This window comes from Rhinatrema bivittatum, chromosome 8 (genome assembly GCF_901001135.1).
Source record: "Rhinatrema bivittatum chromosome 8, aRhiBiv1.1, whole genome shotgun sequence".
NCBI classification, from domain to species: domain Eukaryota; kingdom Metazoa; phylum Chordata; class Amphibia; order Gymnophiona; family Rhinatrematidae; genus Rhinatrema; species Rhinatrema bivittatum.
The window spans coordinates 10551216-10574062 of record NC_042622.1 but is presented as its reverse complement, the minus strand read 5'-3'; the positions used below and the strand labels follow the sequence as shown (position 1 = coordinate 10574062).

The 22847-nt window shown below is 49.0% G+C and overlaps 1 protein-coding gene across 2 annotated transcripts in view; it reads right to left on the bottom strand.

Annotated features, from left to right (window-relative positions):
* Nucleotides 1–22622, bottom strand: part of NKAIN4 (sodium/potassium transporting ATPase interacting 4) — a 61330-nt gene extending 38708 nt beyond the window's left edge. For both annotated transcript variants that reach the window (XM_029614148.1, XM_029614149.1), the window contains exon 1: nucleotides 22260–22622. In XM_029614148.1, coding sequence (XP_029470008.1) covers nucleotides 22260–22313 — 54 coding nt within the window. In that variant the 5' untranslated portion in view covers nucleotides 22314–22622. The remainder of the gene's footprint in view (nucleotides 1–22259) is intronic.
* Between the last annotated feature and the right edge of the window lie 225 nt (nucleotides 22623–22847).

The window sequence follows — 22847 nt, the reverse complement described above, 5'->3', positions numbered from 1 at the left end:
GACTCTCTATGATCTGCAGGAGGTTGCTCTTTGGCACAATGTCAGTACTAAGAAGGGCATTAGCAATACATTTGAGAGATTGAAATTATCCCCAACGTCCCCTGGTTTATGAATGAGGGTCATTCCTGTCGAGCTATGCGCTAGATAAACTCATTTAGAGAACCTGCTCACCTCCCCCCACCTCTACAATGTATTGTACAGATTACGTGGTTTGTGCCCACAAATCACATTTTCTCTGCATATTTCATTCTCCCTGAAATTGCTTTATTGGGATGCAGAATTCTTCTTATAGTTTTATGAAGCTTCCCCAACTTGGCTTGCTTCATTCTTGAGGCTGTGGGAAGTTGTAGTCTCTAATACATTTAATGATGCTCTTGGGATATTAATTTTCTGTTTTATATTTGTCTTCTCTCTGTGGTCATTTCTACTTGGATCCACTTTTTGGTGCGCTAATAAGACTGCTGAGTGATTTTTTTTTCTGAGACACTGTAGTTTGCTTTGTAATTATGTAAGAACATAAGACCCACCATACTGGGTCAGACCAAAGCTCCATCAAGCCCAGTATCCTGTTTCCAAAAGTGGCCAATCCAGGTCACAAGTACCTGGCAGGATCCCAAGGGTGAGAGTGAGAGAGTGAGAGAGTGAGAGAGTGTGAGAGAGAGAGAGAGAGAGACCAAGCTGCTTATCCCAAAAATAAGCAGCGGATATCTGCAACTCCACCTTAATAATGGTTAATGGACTTCTCCTCCGGGAACTTGCCCAAACCTTTTTTTAAATGCAGCTACACTAATAGCTTTCACCACATCCTCAGGCAATGTACTCTGAGTTCTTTTTCTTTTTCAAGTATTGACTTGATTTATGTATTTGGAAATTGATAAACATAAAAGTTAAATATATATATATATATATATATATATATGATTTATGCACACAAAAATGGTTTCCTGTGTGTAGATAAATCCCAAGAGTCCACTCAGAGACCAACGTGAGCCCAGGAGTTAGTGAAACAGGTGAGGCCTGGGCAGCTCTCTGCACAGATAACAGCCAATGCCTTCCTGAAGGGGCATGGGATTAACATGAAAGGTGCCTGCCCACAGGAGCAGCCGGCTGCGGACAGAGGTCCTTGCTGCACCAGGATTAATGTGTGCGCTGCAGGCTCTGCCCAGTGCGGCTCATGACAAGAGAAATCTGCGCTCACACGGAGGATGGAAACGCCGCTCATCAAGGCTTCAACCCGCTGCTCACCGAGAAGCAAGAAAGTTTAATTCAATTCATTAACAGACGAATTTTAAAAACGGCCCCATGCAAGGCCGGGCCCCAGCCACGCGCCTAAGTGCCGCTATGCGCACACGTGCCGGGCGCTGAGAAAGGGGCGGGCGCCGGCCGGGACCGCGCGCACAAGTCGCTTCCGCTTCAGTGGAGCAGTAACGTAAAAAAAAAATTAAAAAAGGTCTTTAACTTACGTAGGGGGTTAGGGAAGTTCCCTCCCAGTCCGCTCTTTAATTGGAGGGACTGGGGGAGGCCCCGCTGTGTCGCCGCGCGTAATTCGGTAAAATCCCCCCCTCCCCCGCCTGCTCTTGTGCGCGGATACGCAGGGAACCATGCACACGTGGAACCGCGCACCTTGTAAAATCCACCCCTAAATGTATCTGTGGCCTTTCCCCCTCTCTCGGGGCCTTCCCAGGGTCCCGGCAGAGCCTCCGCAGGTACCTGGGCTGCTCCTGGACGATGAGACACCCAGCTCACTATTCATCCCTGGCATCTTTACACGCGGGCCGATACAGGACAGTGCGATCCGACGCAGCCCACCCTTTACCCTCCATTGGATGCGCGTTTCTGACGCGCTAACGTTACCCCTTATTCAGTAAGGGGCCGAAAACGCGCGTCCAACACCCCCGAACCTAATAGCGTCCGCAACGTGCAAATGCATGTTGATGACCCTATTAGTTATTCCCGCGCGATTCACTAAGTACAATGTGCAGCCAAGCCACACATTTTACTTTCAGAAATTAGCGCCTACCCAAAGGTAGGCGCTAATTTCTGCCGGTGCTGGGAAAGTGCACAGAAAAGCAGTAAAAACTGCTTTTCTGTGCACTCTCTGACTTCATATCATGGCGAAAAAAAAAATAAATTTGAAGTCGGCCCACGGCTCGAAAACCGGACGCTCAATTTTGCCGGCGTCCATTTTCCGAAGCCGTGGCTGTCAGCAGCTTTGAGAACCGATGCCGGCAAAATTGAGCGTCGGCTGTCAAACCCGCTGACAGCCGCCGCTCCGGTCCAAAAGGAGGCGCTACGGACGCGCTAGTGTCCCTAGCGCCTCCTTTTACCTGTTTTTACTGCCGGACCTAATTTGCATACTGAATTGTGCGCACAGGAGAGTGGCCTGTGCGCGCGCACTGGGAGAGTGGGCGTTTGCCCGCTCTCCCGCGGACTTTACTGTATCGGCCCGAAAGAGAGGATTCTTCCTGAGTCTCTCTAGTCCCGTCTCCTCTTGTCCCCTCCCCCATACTTTCACGTCAACCTGGTCTCTCCTTCTTGTCTGGGCTGCCTTGGCTTAGAGCTCCTGCTGATCCAACTAATTAGGTCAAACGAAGAAAGCATTTGCTAAGTAAAGCCCCTGAGCAGACGGTTTCACAAGAGCAGCTACAGACCGGCTGAAAGTCCTAGGAACATTCACCACGCGACCTCTGCCTAGCAAGACACGACTGGAACATCCTGCACAGCTTCTCTCCTTCCTATCCAGCTCTCATCAGGCACGGTTTCTCCCCTTACTCCTTCCCATCAGGCTCTCGTCATGCAGCCATCACAGAAAAAGGTCTCTGCGGTCCCACCCGTCTAGGCCAGGGCCTTCCCAAACCTGTCCCGGGGGACCCCACAGCCAGTCGGCTTTTCAGGATATCTGCAATCGGTATGCAAATGCTGGAGCCTATCCAAGGAGGAAGTGTGGCCTAGTGCTTAGAGGAATGGGCTGAACCCCAGGAAAGCAGCTTCTCCCACCGCGGACAAGTCACATCATCTCCCGCTGTCTTGGGGAGCCAGTTAGCTTGTAAGCTCTTTGAGAGAGGGACTTATTGGATGGGTCTGGGGAGCCCTGCTGTAGACGAGTAGTGAAGTGTCCTCCCGTGACTGACCCAGCAGCGCTAGCAATGCCATCCTAGCTGCATCCTGAGCTTGGATCGGATGCTCAGTCCCCGCTAGAAAACAATTTCTAAGGAACTGGTGCTTACTATCTGAAGAAAGACTCTCTGTGGACAATGAACAGCTGGCACCGCTACAGACGGACTCTCCAAGTCAAGCAGAGGGGTCACTTTAATGGACTGTGCTCTCATGCCAGCAGTCGCTAGCTTACTGGGGATGTCCATTAGCAGAAGAGAGATTAATGAAAATAATTACAGCCCCTACGGCCGGCCCTCGATTTTCAATATTTGCTTATTTACACATTTTACCAAGTATGGCCTCAATGCAGGTTTCAGCCAACGTAAATCAGACAATTACTGGGAAGAAATGTTCATTTAGCGTGGCCTTGCAATATACAGAAATGCCATTACGAGACGGCAGAGCAAGAAGCAGCCATTAAAAGGGAAGAAAAAAACCCCAAACGTGGCTAAAAGCCAGGGCGAGGCCTGCAGCAGGTCAAGCATTCAGGGAGCAGGCCCTCGGGCCTCTAACCTTCCCAAGGTAAGCTCTCGTTCTTTAAAAGAAATAAGCCGCAATCCCATCAGAGAATGAGAAATCGCCTCACATTCCCGGCCGAAGGATTCAGGGAGGGTGAGAAGCTGCGCAGTGCCCGGGGGTCCTGGTGCTGCTCCGATCGTCTCTCGCCAGATCTCACTGGGCCCCAGGCACGCTCGCCTCGTTTCAAACTAAAATGGAATCCAAGCAAAATGAGGCGCCGTGGAAAAACCCCAAAACGTGTCTACGGGGGGGGGTGTCAGCTGCCGCCCCCACCTTCCTCGTCCGCACTCCGTGAAGGCTGCAAGGGGCAGCAGCGACCCCCTCCCCCCGTGCTGGTAAAATAAATGGCTTTGGTTTTCGGGGCTGGCTGGCCGCAGGTGGTACTGCCTCACCGCCACATTACCCAGCGGGGGCGGTCAGATCTGGGGAGCAGGGTCGCTCCAGGGCCTTTCAGCCTCAGGGAGCTGGAGCAGCGAAGGATCCTTTAAAAAATTAAGGTCTATTTCGCTTCAACAAATGGACCAAATGGAGACAAAACCTTACAACAAATCAAAACCCAACCCCCACACCTTGAAATAAAAATGTTTCCCTGCACATTTCGGCTCTCTCCAGCCTCCCCCCTCACTTTCCCGCTTGCTCAGGCACAGAAAAGGTCCCGGTGCACCAGCAGGGGAGTCGGACATGGAGTAGCTTTATATAGGGGTCTTGTTTACTAAAGGGGGAACAGAAATAAGCAAACAGCCAAGGCTTCGGGTTTGCTGCTTCCTACTCCACCTCTCAGTCACATGAAAGTGAATTACATTCAGGCACTGCAGAGGGTGAAGGGACTCACCCCAAGGTCACAAGGAACTCTAATCCTTAAGCTAGGCTTCGGCTCCTCGTCTCAGCAGCTGCCCCGGGCAGCAAAGCTTCTCATTCTCTTCATGAGGAGGCCACTGCTGGACCGGCAGTGTCACACAAACAGATTGCCCTCAACGCCCCGTATCCCAAGCCCGATCACACAGCGAGAGAGCAAACCGTACCACACGTATGCAGAGCATGTTCTGGCACGTGTCTCTCCCCGCAGGTACAGGAAGCAATCGCCACGGCACACCTGCGGCTCACTGTGCCCCCCTGCGGAAGGAGCTCTCACAGCCCCACGCAGGGGAGGCGAAGAGCTGATGATTGGATTCTCAGGCCAGGCCAGCGAGGGCTTGTCTGTATGATACCCAGAATTCAGGGCACTTTCCAAGGCATATGCACACACATATGCTTCATAATCAAAAAAATAAATATACACTTCACCCTAGTGATCGTTAACGCAGCACAAAGATGCAGTCAACCTACAATGAGATCAACAACCAAGACCGGGTAATTGTAAAAAGACCATGTGAATGCCATTATACGTACGCACTGGCGAACGAGCGGAGATAAGCACTACCCCTCCCTCACATACGTGTCAGGGTGATCTTTACAGGTGGCTCGCCCAAAATGTCCCGCGCGTATTTCGGCTAGGGCTGTAATGGCTTTTCTGCATGTATGCAGGTGGATTTTAAAAGATGCTTGTGTGAGGGGAAAAAAACCCAAACCAAACCAAAACAGTTTTTCCAAGCAGTCCACCAGTTTGCCCAGTTCATACCAAGGTCTTCATCCTGCAAGTCCCCCACTTGAACGTGAACCCTCAACGCTGTGCTAAAAGCCCTAAACCTCGAGATCTCCAGACGCGCTCCTCATCAGGACCGGAAGTAAAGTTACGCGGATAACAGGCCGACGCGCGCCTTGCTCGGCTTTTCACGCGCACAAGTCTTGGCCCCAGCCCGGAATGAATAAGTAAATAATAAACAAAACGACAATCTTTTAAAAGATGGTTTCTGAACTTGAAAGGGCGTGAGTGATGTGTTTGTCCTTCCTCTTGGTATTATTTATTGATTGCGGTTGGTTGGACTCTCGCCTACTTATCTACGAGCTTCCCGCCCCGGAACGCCCATGCCCCGCCCCCTTCTTGATGAGCACATGGATATGCACGCACATACTTTGCGGCTTCTTAAAATCCGCATTGCTGGTGCGTGGCCTGCAGGTGCACATATATGGGTGGTTTTGCGCAAGCAAGGCTTTTAACATCTACCTGTAAGTGTAATAAGTGGCAGATTACGTGAGGCGTTTCTGGAGCAAAATAGCTGAATTAAAAAAAAACCAAAAAAACTTAAGCACCTGGTAGAGTTTCTTGCACCAGTACCAGATGCACTGCAGTTAGATAAAAATCAGGTTACATGCGTGATGTGTGTGGCAGATTATAGAAAGTATTCACAGAATGTAGGTAAAGATGGGAAGGTAGATAGTGCTCGATCGCCACCAACCTGCTGGTGCTGACCCAGTTGATTTTTGGAGAGTTCTAACTTGTTGGTACCAGCCTGGCTATCCTGTGGCCTGCAGGGTCACTGGCTCCATTCCTCGTCTTCCTCCTCAGGCCTATTGATGATGGTGTGGGCACAAAGCAAGCAGCAGCTCAGCTTGTGGCAGGCCTGGACAGGTGCAGTCTCCATCTGGGGTGAGAGGCGGCAGCTCTGGATGCAGCAGAGGAGCCTCACAGCCTCCTGGGTTACTTTGGGAACAATCCACAGAACATAGACTGCTGGGTCTTGTATTCTTTAAAATGCAGCCTGTGAATGATTTGTCCATAATAATTTTCAGGAAGCCCTGTGCAAAGGCGCACCACCAGAAGAGATGAACACGTGAAACTCCTCAGGAAGTGTCCTGTACTTGCTAAGGCCTCCCTCCTGTACAGAAGTGGCATTAAAGACAGGCCACCCCATGTGACCATCTCTGCACTTGGTGGTCAGTTTCCAGCCACACTAGGGTGCAGGTGGCTTCCAGGAAGTTGCTCACAGGTTCCACGCTGTACCCTTTGTGCAGATCAGCTTGCAGAGGATTCCTGCTATCCCTCAGGCCCAGGTGACAAGTTGCACGTCTAACTCTTTTACAAACCGCTCCATCTGCTTGTAGTAGAGGGTTAGAGAACAGTTTTCGAGTAGTGGGTTCTCCCGCTTGTCCCAGTCTAGCCACATTCATTTCAGTTCCATCTCAGTGCAGATGGGCAAGTCAGCTGGCCCTCCTCAGGGAATCATGTGGTGACAGCCATGGCTTCCAGCCACCTCGCCTACCTTCTTGCTCAGTTTCCTTCATCTATGGGAGCCCGTCATCCGCTGGTCTGGCTTGATGTGCATAAGGTTAGTGTGCCTGATGAATTGTACAATGATGGATCCTTTCCAGAGCAGGACCTCATCCCCTAAATGTTCCTTCCCAAACAACTGCCGAGTCAGCCTCTTCTGTCCTGATTACTCTCAGGGAAGAGATCCATAGGGTTTGAATAATTAATTAAGCTTTTCATTAATTAAATGTAACAATTCTAAATAAAGAAAGCCCTCTCAATAATAATGTCTAAGTCAAGGTTCCCACGTTTCAATCCATTCAGGAGGCAGAGCCAGGTGCAGTCAGGAGAGAACAGCAGAAGGGGCAGAATGGCAGGGGCAGCTGGCTGAGGCCCCCTGCCTGGGTGCTGCTCTGTACATTTAACCCAGATCAGGCTAGTGAGCGGCTCTGCTGCAGGACGTTCCCAGGCCATGCACAGTGGCAGGAAAAAACTACTACTCCCACCATAAAATGCTTCCTTTTTATCTCATTTATTTGGTCTCCAAAATCGCAAGGGAGCAGTACAGTATAGTGGGGGTGACTGTATCTGGTGATCTTAAGGTGGCTAAACTGGTGGATAAAGTGACAATAAAAGCCAGAAGGATGCTTGGCCACATAGGGAGAGGAAAGGTCAGCAGAATAAGGGAGGTGACACTGCCCCTGTGTAGCTCCCTGGTGAGACCTCACGTGGGATACCTAGTCCAGTTCTGGAGACCTCACCTTCAAAAGGATAGAAACAGGATGGAGTCGCTCCAGAGGAGGCTACTAACATGGTCAGTGGGCTTCCTTCTAAAGCAAATGCAAACAGATTTAAAGATCTAAACATGTACATTATGGTTAGGAAAGGCGAGATAGGGGAGATGCAATAGAGACATTTAAATACCTCATGCACAGGAGATGAGTCTCTTTCAATGGAAAGGAGGTTCTGGAACAAGAAGTCATGGAATGAGAGTGAAAAGAGGAGGAAGACTCAGCAGTCATCTAAGAAAATGATTTATTTTTTTTTTTTACAGAGAAGGTAGTGGATGCATGGAATAGCAGTGAGAAAAGGACAGAGTTTGAATTCAAGAAAGCTTGGGACAAGCACAGGAGATCTGTGAGGGAGAGGTAGGGATTGTAGATGGGCAGACTGGATCGAGGGAAAAGGGCGACACTTGATCTGGTACTCACAGATGGAGACAAGGTAGGTGCCCACCTGAGCATCAGAGATCAGACGGGATGGTCCCAAAATAAAGGAGAGAAGTCACCCAAAGCTCAAAGTCCTGGATTTCAAAAATACCAACTTTACTAAAAATAGAGAGGAGCAGCTTAGGAAAGGCAACAAATCTTTCCGTATGAAAAGTAAATAAGAGGAAGAAAAGAACACAAATTCAATTCTCCAAAGAGGCCGAAAAAGTAAAGGCAACGAGATCAGCAATTCAAACGTTCAAAGGAACTGCCAAAGAGGACGAGATGAAGAAGAAGATCTGGCAAAGCTGCAGGAGACCAGGAAAGAAATCGGGGTAAGCAAAAGCGCGAGAGGAAGAAAAGATCCCTAAAGAGGTCAGGTGAGGTGACTAAACATTCTCCAAATGAGGGAAGCCAGAGGTGGAATTGTAAGCCTGAAAGACGGTGAGGAGCAAGCAGAGAGGCTAAGTGTCCACTAACCTGGGGAAGGATACAGATGAGAGCGGGGTAGATTCCTCCCCATTTACAGAGCACAACATCTGTGTGGAGTGGAGCGAGCAAAACTAAAGTGGCCAAAGCCCTGAGGCCGGAGGAGACCCATCCGAGGATGCTACGGGAGCTCCTGGCAGTAGATCCACTGCAACGGGAGTGGTGCCGTGGAATTGGTCCCTCTTTACAAAAGTAGCAGCAGAGAGGAGGCTGGAAACTACCTCAGTGGCGGGGCAATTAATGGAGACTCTGCTGAAGCATAGGATTGTGAAGCATCTACATCCAGTGGTTTGCAGGATTCAAGGTAGCAAGGTGTCAAACAAATCTAATGGGTTTTTTCAGTTGAATGATCAGAGAATTAGATCAAGAGTGGGCGCTATGTGTGTTTTCCTCGGATTTCAGCAAAGCTTTTGATATGGTCCAACATAGCAGGCTCAGGAATAAAATGAGAAGCTTGGGAGGGGTCCCAAAGGGAGTGGGCTGGATTAGAAATTGATTGACGGATGGAAACATAGGGTAATGATAAATGGAAGTCATTCTGGGGAGAGAAAGCGGATTAGGGGAGCGCCTCGGGAAGCAGCTCTGGGGCCAGGTCCTAAGGTGGCCGCAAAAGCCAGAAAGATGCTTGGCTGCACAGGGAGAGGAATGGGCAGCAGAAAAAGGGAGGCAATCCATCAACCTTCATCAGAATCAGGTGCCAAAAAGCATGACAACATCACCCCAACCCTCATATCACTTCATTGGCTGCCAATAAAATACAGGATCGAATATAAAGTCCTTTCCATCATACATAAAATTATATATGAAGAACAGAAAAATTGGCTAAGCCCCTACATTCAACTCCATACCCCAAGTAGAAACCTGAGGTCAGCAAATAAAGGACTCCTAAAAACACCACCAACACACTCAAATCAACTCACCTCTACTCAAAATAGAGCGATATCCCTTGGCAGCCCAAAACTTTGGAACTCCCTCCCAACTAAACTCAGAATTCAAGAAAACCTAAAAACACTCAAAAAAGAATTAAAAACTTGGTTGTTCAACAAAGCATATCAAACCACCCAAAGAATCAACTAATCATCAACGCCCTCCATTACAACCTCATGATTAAATGAATATCAGCACAACTATACTTTTCTAAAATAAGAATGAACTCGTTTTGATCTTAAGCATGAATTTGTTTACTACTAAGCCTAATAATATGTTATGTTTTTACACCCCTTGTTAACCCCTTTATCCCTATAACCTTATTTTGTAAACCGTTATGATGGAGTTATATAAAACTCGTTAAATAAATAAAATAAATAAATAGTGTCCCTGGTGAGCCCTCACTTAGAGTATAGAGTACAATTCTGGTAGACTGCATCTTAGAACATAAGAAATTTATTTATTTATTTAATATATATTTCTATACCGGACTTCACGAATAGAAATTCACATCAGGCCGGTTTACATGGAACTTGGGGGAAAAACAAGTGTAACCAAGAACAAGAAGGCTGAATCAAGCAAAGTTACATAAAACAGGGGCATTGAACTTGGGGGCTAGAGTAGCCAGGAAGAAAGGTAGGGCGGAAATAAGCAACAAATAAATAATAAATAACTGGTTATGAGATTGGTAATTATCTCATTCCTTAGGCTTAGAAATGCCAAACTATGTCAGATCGAGGGTCCATCAAGTCCAGTATCCTGTTTCCAACAATGGCCAATCCAGCTCACAAGTGCCTGGCAGAATCCCAAGGGATAGAGAGATTCCAAGCTGCTTATCTCATGAATAAGCAGTGGATTTCTGCAATCTACCTTAATAATGGTTTATGGACTTTTCCTCTAGGAACTTGCCCAAACCATTTTAAATTCAGTTATATTAACATCTTTCACCACATCCTCTGGCCATGAACTCCATAGCTTAATTATGTATTGAATAAAAAAAAATTATTTTATTAGTTATAAATGTATCACTTAGTAACTTCATTGTGTGTCCTCTAGTCCTTGTAGTTTTTGAAAGAGTAACCAACTGATTAATGTTTACTCGTTCCATTGCAAAATTTCTGGAACAACTGCTTACACGCCATCAACCTTCTGCTCTCGAGTCTCAATTTGGTCCTAAATACTTCCAAAAATACTTCCAAAATACTTCCAAAACGGAACTACTGGTTATCTCCCCTTGTGACAACAACCCCCTCGCAAATAATGCTAGCATCCCATTAGCAAACCAGGTCAGAGATCTTGGGGCCACCCTTGACTCCAGAATGAATTTCAAAAAATTCATTAACGCCACAACCAAAGAATGCTTCTTCAAGCTACAGGTCCTGAAGCAACTTAGACCGCTCTTGCACTTCAAGGATTTCCGCTCGGTGCTTCAAGCCATACTGTTTTCAAAGATCGACTATTGTAATGCTCTATTACTTGGTCTGCCCGCTTCGTCCACCAAACCTCTTCAGATGCTGCAAAACGCAGCGGCTAGGATCCTTACAAACACTCGTCGCAAGGACCATATCACACCAATACTAAAAATTCTACACTGGCTGCCCATCCAATATAGAATACTTTTCAAGGCTCTCACCATCATCCACAAATCAGTATACCAGCAATCCACTCTCCAACTCACCTTCCCACTTGAATTACATACTTCCGCAAGACCGATCAGAACTGCCTACAAAGGTTCGCTCAAGGCCCCCCCAACAAATCATCGGTCCACAACACTATTCACAAGCGAGCTCTTTCATCAGCAGGTCCACTACATTGGAATTCACTTCCACAAGACTTACGCCAAGAACAATGCCATTCAACTTTCAGAAAGAAATTGAAAACCTGGCTTTTCGCAGAAGCCTACCGCTGAAGGATCTCCTCAACCATCACTGACTCTCACTCCCCCACCCCTCCCCAATCCCTTCCCCCCACCCAACCTCACCCTTTCCTTCTCCCTCTGGACATACCAGGCTAATAACTGCCTAGGATAAACCTATGTTTTTGTATCTTACAGTTTTTGTTGATTTATATATTTATCTCTCTCTAATTGTTTCTTAGTTTAAACTCTGTACTGTCTTCCATTGCCCAGGTTTTATGCTCCCTGTTTAATGTAACTTTACTTTCTACCTTGATGTTAATTGGTTTCCCCTCAGTTACATTGTAAACCGGTACGATAAGACCTAGTCTTGAGCATCGGTATAGGAAAAGAAATTAAATAAATAAATAAATTGCACTCATTAGACTAGCATATTTCCCCATCAGCTGTCTCTTTTCCAAGCTGAAGAATAGTTCCATCTCCTTTATCATCTTGGTTGCCCTTCTCTGTACCTTTTCTAACTCTGCTATATCTTTCTTGAGATGTGGTGACCAGAACTGCACACAATACTCAAGATGAGGATGCACCATGGAGTGATACAGAGGCATTAGGATATTCTCTGTTTTATTCTCCAGTCCTTTCCTAATAATCCCCAGCATTCTATTTGCTTTCTTGGCTGCTGCTGCTCACTGAGCAGAAGATTTCAACGTATTATCAACGATGACACCTAGATCCTTTTCCTGAATGGTGACTCCTAAAGTGGAACCTTGCATTATGAGGCTATAATTTGGGTTACTCTTCCCTAAGTGCATCACTTTGCACATGGCCACATTAAATTTCATTTGCATGCCCAATCTCCCAGTCATGGAAGCTCCTCTTGTAATTTCTTACAATCTCTTGTGATTTAACAACTTTGTGTCGTCTACAATTATGATCACCTCACTCGTTCCCATTTCCAGGTCATTAATAAACATATTAAAAAGCAGCGGTCCCAGAACAGATCCCTGGGGCCTCCACTATTCATCTTTCTCCACTGGGAAAATTTACCATTTAGCTCTATTCTCTGTTTTCTATCATTTAACCAGTTGGCAAGCCACAATAGGACACTGCCCCCTATCCCATGACTTTCTAATTTCCTAAGAAATCTCTCAGGAGGGACTTTGTTAAATGCTTTCTGGAAATCCAGAAAAATCCTTCAAAATGATATAAACCAGTTGGAGTCAGTCCAGAGAGTGGCGAGATAGGGGAGATATGATAGAGACAGAAAAGAAGGCTTTAGAATGAGGGTGAATGGGAGCAGATTGAGGAGTAGTCTAAGGCAATATTTCTTTACAGAGAGGAAAATGGATGCATGGAACGTCCTCCCCATGGAGGCGGTGGAGACAAACAGTATCTGAATTGAAGAAAGTACAGGATAAAGCAGGGGATGTCGGAGCTAAACTGATGGTGTGGATGGGCAGACTCGATGGACTATAGGGCTGTTTGCTTCCATCCCGTTTCTAGGTTTCTGTTCACTGTCTTTGTGAGGGATATTGCAGAAGGAAAGGTTTGTCTTTTTGTGGATGCCACTAAGATCCGTAACAGAGCTGAGGGGGTGGACAGAATGAAGAGAGATCTAAGAAAGCCTGAGGAATGCTCTAAGGTTTGGCAGTTAAGATTCAGTGTCAAAAAGTGCAGAGTATGCAATGAGCGATGAGACTGATGTGCACGGATCGGGAGAGAGACCTCGGGGTGACAGTGTCTGATGATCTGAAGGTAGTGATGCGATGTGATAAAAAGGTGCTCAAGGCCAGAGGATGCCGGGCTGCATAGAGAGAGGAATAACCAGGAAGAAAGAGGAGGTGATAATCCCCTTGTACAGGGCCTCGGTGAGGCCTCACCTGGAGTACTGTGTTCAGTTCTGGTGCCCGTATCTCAAAAGGGACAGAGACAGGATGGAGGCGGGCCAGAGAAGGGCGACCAAAACGTTGTGGGGTCTGCATCAAAAGACTTGGATTAAAATTGCACAGGAATCAAAATGTTTTCAAATGGAAAGGAAGCTGTAGCAGTCTAGGTCATATACTTCAAAGAAAAGACCCAAGTTGTAGCAAATATCAGAAATATATATTATATATATATATATATATTTATTATATTTATATATATTATATTTATATATCTCACTTGCTACATAAGGATTTCACATTAGGTGACCAAGTCAACCTTCGTACGATAGCAAAAAATGGTTATCGTGCTGATAAGCCCCGACCAGCTTGATAAATCATGAGGTGACTTGATAATATTGTGTGGTAGGGTGTTATTAAGTTTGAACCACACAATATTATCAAGTCACCTCATGATTTATCAAGCCGGTCAAGGCTTATCAGCACAATAACCATTTTTTGCTATCGCACGAAGGTTGACTTGGTCACCTAATGTGAAATCCTTATGCAGCAGTCTAGGTCACGCCATGAAACTCCAGGAGGACAGATTCAGGAACATGCCAGGAAATATTTCTTCACGGAGAGGGTGGGGGATGCCTGGAATGCGCTCCCGGAGGAGGGGGTGAAGGTGACAGAATTCAAAAGAAGGTGGGATAAACACCAGGAAGGCAAATCTCTCTCTAAGCAAGAGCAGTCAGAACCTGCATAGGCAGAACTAAGAATCCTAATGAGCAGCTGAAGGGGGAGCCCAGGAAAGAGACAGAGACCCCTCGGGGTGGGCACCGCTGCTTCAGTTCCTCCTCCCGACTGCCAGAGGTAGCAAGAGCCCTGCACCTTCCCAGACAATGCCGGCCGCTGTTAGTGCTTCAAAAAATAGTGAACTAATAGCTTGGTGAGGATGGCATGGGCGGGAGGCAAATACCAGAACTGTGAATTGTGGAGTCCGCACGCCCAGACCCATTAAACAGCACAAGCCACAGATTATTCACCTTTCACCTTTTCCTCAGGCAGGGACCGATTTCTAATGCATTGTGAGAGGAACTTCTGACCATCCAGTCAGCATCTGGAGTCCCATATTTTGAAAACCTCTTTTTCGGTTGCAGGGTGTTATTAAGTTTGGTCTTTTAAACACAGAAGGAAGGAATTGGACAGACTGCCCGATAGTCAAAATGCAAATGGCAGCAGCAAACAAAAAGCTCCCAACAAACCGTCTGAAGAGAGAGAGAATTCCAGTCTGTAGGAAAGATGCAAAGGCCACACTCTGTGACCCTTCAGCGAGGGAGGTCAGCGGGCTCTGCCTGGCTGGGACTTAGTGGGGGCAACGGATGCTTCGTGCCGCAGACTCTCTAAGCAGGGAATGCATTATTCCCCAGAACCCCACAGCCTGCAGCTATGCAAATTCGTTTTGCTTCCCGGTGAGGAGGGGCCTCTAACTGACATTCCACAGCTGCTTAGAGAGCTCCTTTATTCTGCCACAATGAATATGCATGAGACATATTTACATACAATGGCTCTCTCCTGCAGTCCTGAAAACCAGAACCTGCATGTGGCCACCCTGGGTCATTGTCCAGCAGCTGGGGCTGCTCGGGGTTTCAGTTTTCTAATATATAACAAATGAACACAGCTGAAAGTCACCTATATATATATATATATATATATATATAAATTATTTTATTATTTTACTCATAATTAAATATTAAATTAAAAACAGCATACACATATATATGATTATCCTGACAATCATATAAATGGCAACCCCAACCCACTTCTCAATTAGAGTATATTACTGAACTATGTAACCGTAAAATATTGGCACCGCATGGATAACTTAGAAACCAAACCTATTTCGTGCCTAAATGCAAACCATTGTGATGGTACATTACTAAACGACGGTATAGAAAAGTTTCTAAATAAATATATAACAGCGGCAGGTTCTATCCCCAGGCACAATATATATATCATCAAGCAAAAACAAAATGTGCCTGAATTAATTATCGTTTATTCTCAAAATCAGATTAATACACGCACGATGTTAAAATAATATATTTCCACATGTTACAATATGTTCCTTTTATACTGTTGCTGTAATGTTTGTGTTAGGAAGCTGAGGTACTCACCCTGATGCCACCCGGTGCAGCTCGGATGCCGTCAATGCCTTCCTGTGGCGAGGACACCACTGACTTCCCAGCGCCGCCGAGCGTGGCCTCTCACGCCACCAGCCTGCTCCTGCCCCAGGCATCCATAGGTGCACGCACACAGCTCCTCCCTTTAAAGGGCCCTCGTTGGGGAGGCCCCTCGATGACGTCATTCAGCCCTTACTATATAAAGGCTCCTCAGACTGTGCTCCAGTGCCTCAGCAACGGGTCTCCTACGCTGGCCGTGCAGTGCTGGTGCTGCTTCCTTCCTGCGGTCCCCAGCTTTACCTCGTCTCCTCGCCTGTCCTTCGTATGACTGCTGGATTTGACTCTTGCCTGGACCTTGACCAGTCTCACCTGCCTCTGACCCTGGATCAACGCCTTCCCTATAGCCACAGAGACTCTCACCTTTGACCTGCTGGCCCCCAGAACCTAAGGGGAAAGGGGTTGGAATAGGTGACGCTCCCAGTCTGTCTCTTCCCTGCGTGGCTCCGCCAGAGCCTACAAGGCCTTTCCCCGTAGGTTGAGCCCATCTCGCCACAGCAACAAGGGCCCACAGATCTTACTATATGACTTGGTGTTGATTTCCAAAGAGGGGTAGATCAGAATTTCACATTAACGCCAACAGGATCTTACACTCCCACACTGTCCTACAAACATCCACGAGCAGCAGAGTTATGGGACCAACAACCTTTCAAACCGCCACCCAACTCCCATCACTAGAGCAGCGGCAACAAAGGGCCTCATTTTCCAATATCGCATTGGTAACGCATTAAGGGGCGTTTCCCATGCAAATGAGGCTTTTTTCGTGCAGCGGGGAAACTTCGCGTGCCGCGATGTTTTCGCGAGTTGCGCAAATGTATTCGCGAATCCATCTTCGTGCGCGATAAAACAACCAACAAACTATCGCAGTTCACGATGTTTCTGTACAGCCTCTTTCAGTATCCCACGGGGGGGGGGGGGAAAGGAGAGGGAGAGAGAGAGAGGAGAGGCAGAGGCAGAGGCAGAGGGAGTTGCTATAGTGTCTCTTCCCTAGACAACTATTTGTATCCCTATGAGAGGCCCACCTAGTAACTCGAGGTGAGGTTTAGGTATGAGTGTAGGGGGTTGGGGGCCACTTTGACATTCAACGTGAGACGTACGAACAGAACAGTGGTCTCTTGTGAAGATTTGCTGGCCTTCGGAGTGAGGAAACTCACTCCAAGATGAGATTTGGCCAATGTTCTCTCCACCTAGCTTGATGGACACTCTACCTGGGCAACAACAAGCTAGGTGGAGAGAACATTGCCCAAATCTCATCTTGGAGTGAGTTTCCTCACTCCGAAGGCCAGCAAATCTTCACAAGAGAGCACTGTTCTGTTCGTACGTCTCACGTTGAATGTCAAAGTGGCCCCCAACCCCCTACACTCATACCTAATCCTCACCTCGAGTCTCTCTCTCTCAAAATCCCCCCCTGTGGGATACTGAAAGAGGCTGTACAGAAACATGGTGAACTGTGGTTCCTTTGTGGCACACAATAACTCTTTCCTACTTAACATATGCTCCACCCCCTGAATACACAATTATACATTTGCAAATCACGTTAACGGCTGTTAGCGCGATTTGCGGAAGTATCTCCTGCGGTAACTCCTTGGAAAATGACCCCCAAAGTGTGTTAATATGAATTTGTTAATGTTTTGGTTTCATTGCTCTAAGCCATTTTAGGGCAGCTGCTGGGAGCAGAGTCTCTCACCTCAGTCCACTCTTCCAATGTGCGTGGAGGAGCATGCTCAGACTTACTCCTATGCTGAATCCTGCTTGAAGGATCCTTCTTTTATCTGCCTCTCATGCCCCTAAACTAGGGGCGGGCAATTCCGGTCCTGGAGTGCCACAAACAGGCCTGCTTTTCAGGATATCCATCGTATGGAAATATCTCTCATACATATTCAGAGTGGATGGCCTGAAAGCCAAGCCTGCTTGTGGCTCTCCAGATTTGCAGTTTCCTGTCTCTGTCCTTAAACAGGCTGAGCACTGCAGCCTTTGTCTTTCACAGGCCTGCAGATTTCACCAGAGCCATTTTCTATGCTGCTCTCTAAGCGACCAGCAGGTGTCGCTAGAGAATAAACTCCAGGCTTGCTGCTCCGCTCAGATGCGCACTAACCACTTTGCTGTTTGATGAGCTCCTGATTACCTCTTTGTAAAGCAAGAGCCCAGGACTGTAAATTCACATCTTACATAGCTAAAAATCAATTTTGGCATTTAATGTGCCTTCAGATGGGGAGCTGTATAAAACCACAGCCTGATTGGCTGTCAGAGCTCTTCCATTGCCGTGAATGAGGCTGAACGGCAGGGAGAAGCCTTCCAGTTCTCTATCGTCCAGCCACGTGCACACTGTCTGTCCAGCTATCTAATCTTATTAAGCAGAAGAAGAGGAAGGAAAGGAGTTAGGCTGCTGGCACAGTATCCCTCCTGCATCAGCTCCGACGGGCAGCGTGCCAGCCTCACCATTTCACGCTACAAGAAAGCTCAGACGCACTTAAAGCCCAGGGCCTCCCTTCTCTCTCTCTTCCTCCCACACAAGAAACTTTTCTCCAAATGCCCCCGAGTCTCCGTCCCCAAACTTCTGTGAATCGTGTCACTGCAGATCCTCCACCCCCTTTCCAATAAAACAAACTCATTACAGTTCTTCTTGTGGTGAAAGTCCGTCTTCAGCAGAGGAGCAGCAGCTTAGTGGTCAGAGAACCAGAGGAGCCAGAGTTCAAATCCCGCCGAGGCTCCTTGTGACCCTGGGTAAGTCACTTCACCCTCCAGTGCCTCAGCTACAAACTTAGGGGGTCATTTATTTGCCATTTTGTGTCTATGGGAAAAATGAGCACCATTCCCCCTAGCACCTCCTTTTTACCGCGGGCAACCATTTAAATATTAAATTAGACGCCCAGGAGAGGTGGATTGGCGCGCATTAAGAGATCGCGAGCGCCCATTCAACTTGCACCAATATTGCATTGGCCCGAGTGCGCACCAACTCAAAAGAGTGCACACCACACGACAAATGTAAAACACAAAATTTCCCCTAATGAAACCATAAAAAAATTAAGAAAGGAGGAAACCTGAAGCAAAGTGAAACAAAGCAATAGTTTCCTCGACAGTGGCTGTGATCAGAGAAGAACAATCCTGCGCCAGCAATCCCATGAGAGGTGGCTCAGACAGCTGAGGAATAGACCCCCCCCTCCCCCGCACGGGGCAGGGGACACCGGGCTCTTGTGGGGAAATAACCCTTACATCCCCTGCAAAGCACAGCCCGACACTGAAGCGCCATTCCCCAGTCACCCCCAACCCAGTCCCAGTTTTGCAACCCTTGGGGGGTCTCCACACAGTTTCTTAAGAACGGCAGGCGAATCCCGAACTTCTGTGAAAGTCACGAGCCGGTCCCCCGACTCCTCTGAAGCTTCCCTGCCTGCATTATTTCCAGGAGAGGAGGGGAAAGCTTCGGAAGAGACGGCTCTCCCGGCTTCCTTTCTTCTCAGATGCCCCCGCTGAAGGCAGCGAGTTATTTTGGGGGGGGGGGAGGTTTGCGCCAGATCAGTTACGGTTCTCCTTGATGTGAAAAAGCGTTCCACGCCCACCCCCGTGACGGCTGAGGTAGAGGTTAAGCGCTGCGGTTTGAGAAGGTCAGGATTGTCCGTGTTTCTGGAAATTATTACAAATCTTGTCATCTCCTATTGTTTTCCACTCTTTGCCCTCAATTTCCTGGGCTAATGATAAGTCAGATCCTGCTATTAACTTCTTTCCTTTTTTTCTATTTTTGTTGTATTCTTGGAATTTTCTGTGAAATCTCACTTTTGCTTCCGCAGCAAAGTTTGCTTTGTAAAAATATCAATAAATAAATAAATATGTATACAAAACGTTTCGTGAGTTCTCTGATTTATCTTAAGAGTGAAGGGCAAAGCACAGATTTCGGCAAAGGCCTGGGATTTCTGGGGGCTCTGGGGTGCATCAGAGACACATCCGGATGTCTAGGACGGATCAGGCGCCTGCGGCTTTTCTAAAATTCATGGAAAGATCCCGGATCCCTGCACAGCTCACAGAGGTCTCCTGAAAGCCACGGGAATAGCATGGAAGAGCAGTGCCAGAGAAGAATGGCAGCCTGCCCACCTCGCCACACGGGGAGGAATCCCAGCCTGCGCATCAGCAGGCACACCCGGCTCCGAGCTGCGCGTGGGGCCAGGCTCTGGGCAAAGCGAACCCCTCCCAGGACTCCTAGGGATGCGTCTGATGCAGAGAGTGCACATTTTATCACAGGCATCCCTGAAGAAAGCCCCAGATTCAGTTAGGAATCCAGGGGAAATGACAGAGGCATTCCTCATTGATTCCCTTATGCAGAGAAGAGAAAAAAATCAGATTTGAAAAATATTACAGCAGCCCAAAGCACTGCTCCTCCAACTACAGTGCGAGTCACTGCTGCCTTAGTGCCTCCCAGGAGAGGGATCCCAGCATCTCCCGCCTGGGCAGAAAGCTGGACTCGCTGCCCTCCGAAGATACAGCTGCAGACAGATGCCCTTCCCAAAACCCTGTGAGCAGCCCTCTTCAGCCAGGCTGCAGTACGCGCGAGGCTGAAACGGATGAACGGAAGGCAGCTCAGTCACGGGCTTTTTCAGGCGACCATCGGGGCTGTCACCCTGGCTTCATCGCATCCCCTGGGCCTTGCTCACTTCCCTCTATGGCCGCTCCCGCTGCTGGGAGCCTTTAGTTTGACCCAGGCTGGCAGTTCTTAGAGGCGAGGTTAGGAGAATTTAATTTAAATTTGCAAGCCGACTTCCACCACTTCCTTTCAGACTTCATGGAGCAGCGGGAGCGTCCTGCTCAGTGCCTCCCGTTCACCGATGCAATAAGATGCGGGTTAAAATGGACGCGCGTGCCGAGGGCCCGCTTCCCTGACGCGCACGCAGTCATATCCCCTGGACGCCTGACGCGGCGTTTAAATGAGGGGCTGCATAAAAAAAAAAGGGAGAACTGGGAGTCCCTGGTGCTCAAACGCATGGGGCGCTGAAGGCGAGCGTCCGTTCTTAATCCCCGCTTCTGGACGGGAAACGCCCACAGCCAAGCGCCCCTTGCTAGGGGCATTTAAAGTGTGTGTCCAGAAGATTTTTTTTTTTTTTTAAATCAAGCCAATATACATTTATTTTTCAACAGCACAAGCAGTAAATTTAAGTGTCATAACGATACTAAGGAGGAGGAACCCCAGAGGCCTGTACTTTTTAATTTCTCATGAGCCCGTGACTCGCGGATTGACTTTATGCCATCTCTGGGGCTGGAGTTAGATTCGCCATATTAAAAAAGCAGGAGTTGGGTGCCCAGCGATTTGCTGTAGTTAATAGCCTCATCTACATGGAATTTACATATGATGAGCGCTATTGGCTATGCATTTCTTTAGTGCGTCCAAAACATGCACCCGATCTCCTTATGGCTTCGGGTGCTAATCTAGCGCGCCCAACCGCGCATAAACCCGTGCGCTAGTCTGGGTGCACTTTATTGCATCAACCTGTCAGGCAGCCTGCAGGGAAAAGAAGTGGTGAGCTGGAGCAGACAAGAGCCACCCTCCTCCCTAATCCAGCCCTTTCCCTCCTGTCCCGTCCCCCCCTCTACAGGGAACAGGAAGAGAAGGGGTCGGGGGGGGGGGGGGGGGGGGGAGTACTGAAGCCGATGCAGCAGAGCAAGAAAACAGAAACAAAAAACGGCTTGCATTAGCAGCAGTGTGCAAGGTGCGTGCAGCGGTGCCAGTGGTGAAAGCGCCAGGGCTGGCCTGGCCGAGCGGCCCAGCTCACAGCTCTCAAACTTGCACCAAGCCATCCCCTTCTGTGTCTGAATGACATTCGGTCACCTTTTCTCCGGTGCACAAGGAGACAGAGCAGCGCCGCCGCTGCTACAAATCACTTCTAGCACCAGGGGTCCCTGCAGAGAGGGGAGCAGGGCAAGAGTCCCCCGGGAAACCGATCAGGGTACAGCAATACCGCCGGACAAGAGCAGCTACAGGGCACGGATTTTCATGCAATGCCCAGGGGCAAGGATGAAGAGGCGGGAGGTGAAGCCCCGGCATGCACCCCCTCTGCCAGGCCCCCCCTCACCCAGTGCACAGCTCCGTCCAGGCACCTTTTAGTTGGTACCACTTTTGAGAGATTGGAAAATAAATGCACCGCGCGTGCCTTTTTCTCAGCCTGGGTTTGCTTCCCCCAAACGCCCTGCGGCCACGTTTTCCCTTTGGGGCTCCCTGGAGGCTCTGCAACCTGTGACCCCCCTGGAGATTGGGCTCTGGGAGCCTGAAGCATCCCGAGACGAGGGATCCAACGAGGGAGCAGGGCAAACGCCATTGAGCGCGGCTACAATGCGGGGCTGGGCGTTCAGTGTCGACGCCTGCACGGTGCCGGATTTCCAGCGTTAAAACGCCCCGGGAGCCTCCTTCAACCCCTGCAGCGCCAGCTCGGGAAGGTCCTGCCGTTGCCCTTTTAAGAGCAGGGGAAGCCCTGTGGTCCAGTAGCCATCGACTAGCGGGGGAAGCCTCCAGATAGGAACCGGGAGCCTTTCCAGAGACAATAAGAAGTCTTTTGTTAGCCCCCCCCTGCTCGTTCCCATGCGCGCGCAGGCCGGAGCGGGGAGGGGCCCGGACCCTGCCAGGGCAGGGCAGTGCAGACTCCCGGAGCCTTATTCCGAAAGAGCTTTCCCCGCTCGCTGGAGGAAGCCTTTGTTCCCGGCCTTACTCCTCCCCCCCTCTATAACGCCGGGTCCCCGATTCAGCTGCCTGGAAGAGGCAGGGCACCGCGTCGGGAGAAACTTATTGGGGTGGGGGCCCCGAAAGCACAAAGAGGGACCCCCCCTCCTCTCCTTTGTTCTGCCTGGCAGCAGGGTCTCCCTCCGGAAAGTTTGCCTCCCCCTCCGGCAGGTACTTACCAGCTGCAGCGTGCAGAGGAAGATGAGGGTGCAGCGGGCGGTGCAGCAAGCCATGCTGCCCCCGACCTGTCCCGGGCTGCACCCCGCCCCCACCGCTCGCGCTGAGAGGGCAGAGCAGATGCTGCGCCTCTCTCTCCCTCTCTCTATTGCACTGCTGCTTGGCTCGGAGAACGGGGATGAAGGGTGAAAGAGGAGGAGGAGACAGCGGGCCAAGGCTTAAAAGGGCAATGCCTCGATTAGCAACAAGCGAGGTCCTGCCCGTGCCCATCAGATAAGCGCCGAGGCCCCCCCCCAGCCGCAGTACAGATGGAAAGGCAGAGGCACGCGGACCCAGCCCGTGCTCCGGGACTCGAGCGGAGCTTCCATTACCTAAGGCGCCCTCCGCAGCTGTTGCGATGAGGTCATCCCCGGCATCGTGACGTCAGCCCGGAACTCCGCAGGGGAGGAGGCGAAATTCCGGGAAGGGGTTTCGGGCATCGCCCGCTGGGAACTGCCCGACCTCTTTAAGCGGCTCGCCCGTCCTGGCTCGAGGCAATGCCACTCCTGGGGCTGGCCTGTGACGTGTGTTTTGGTGCGGTTACGTCATTA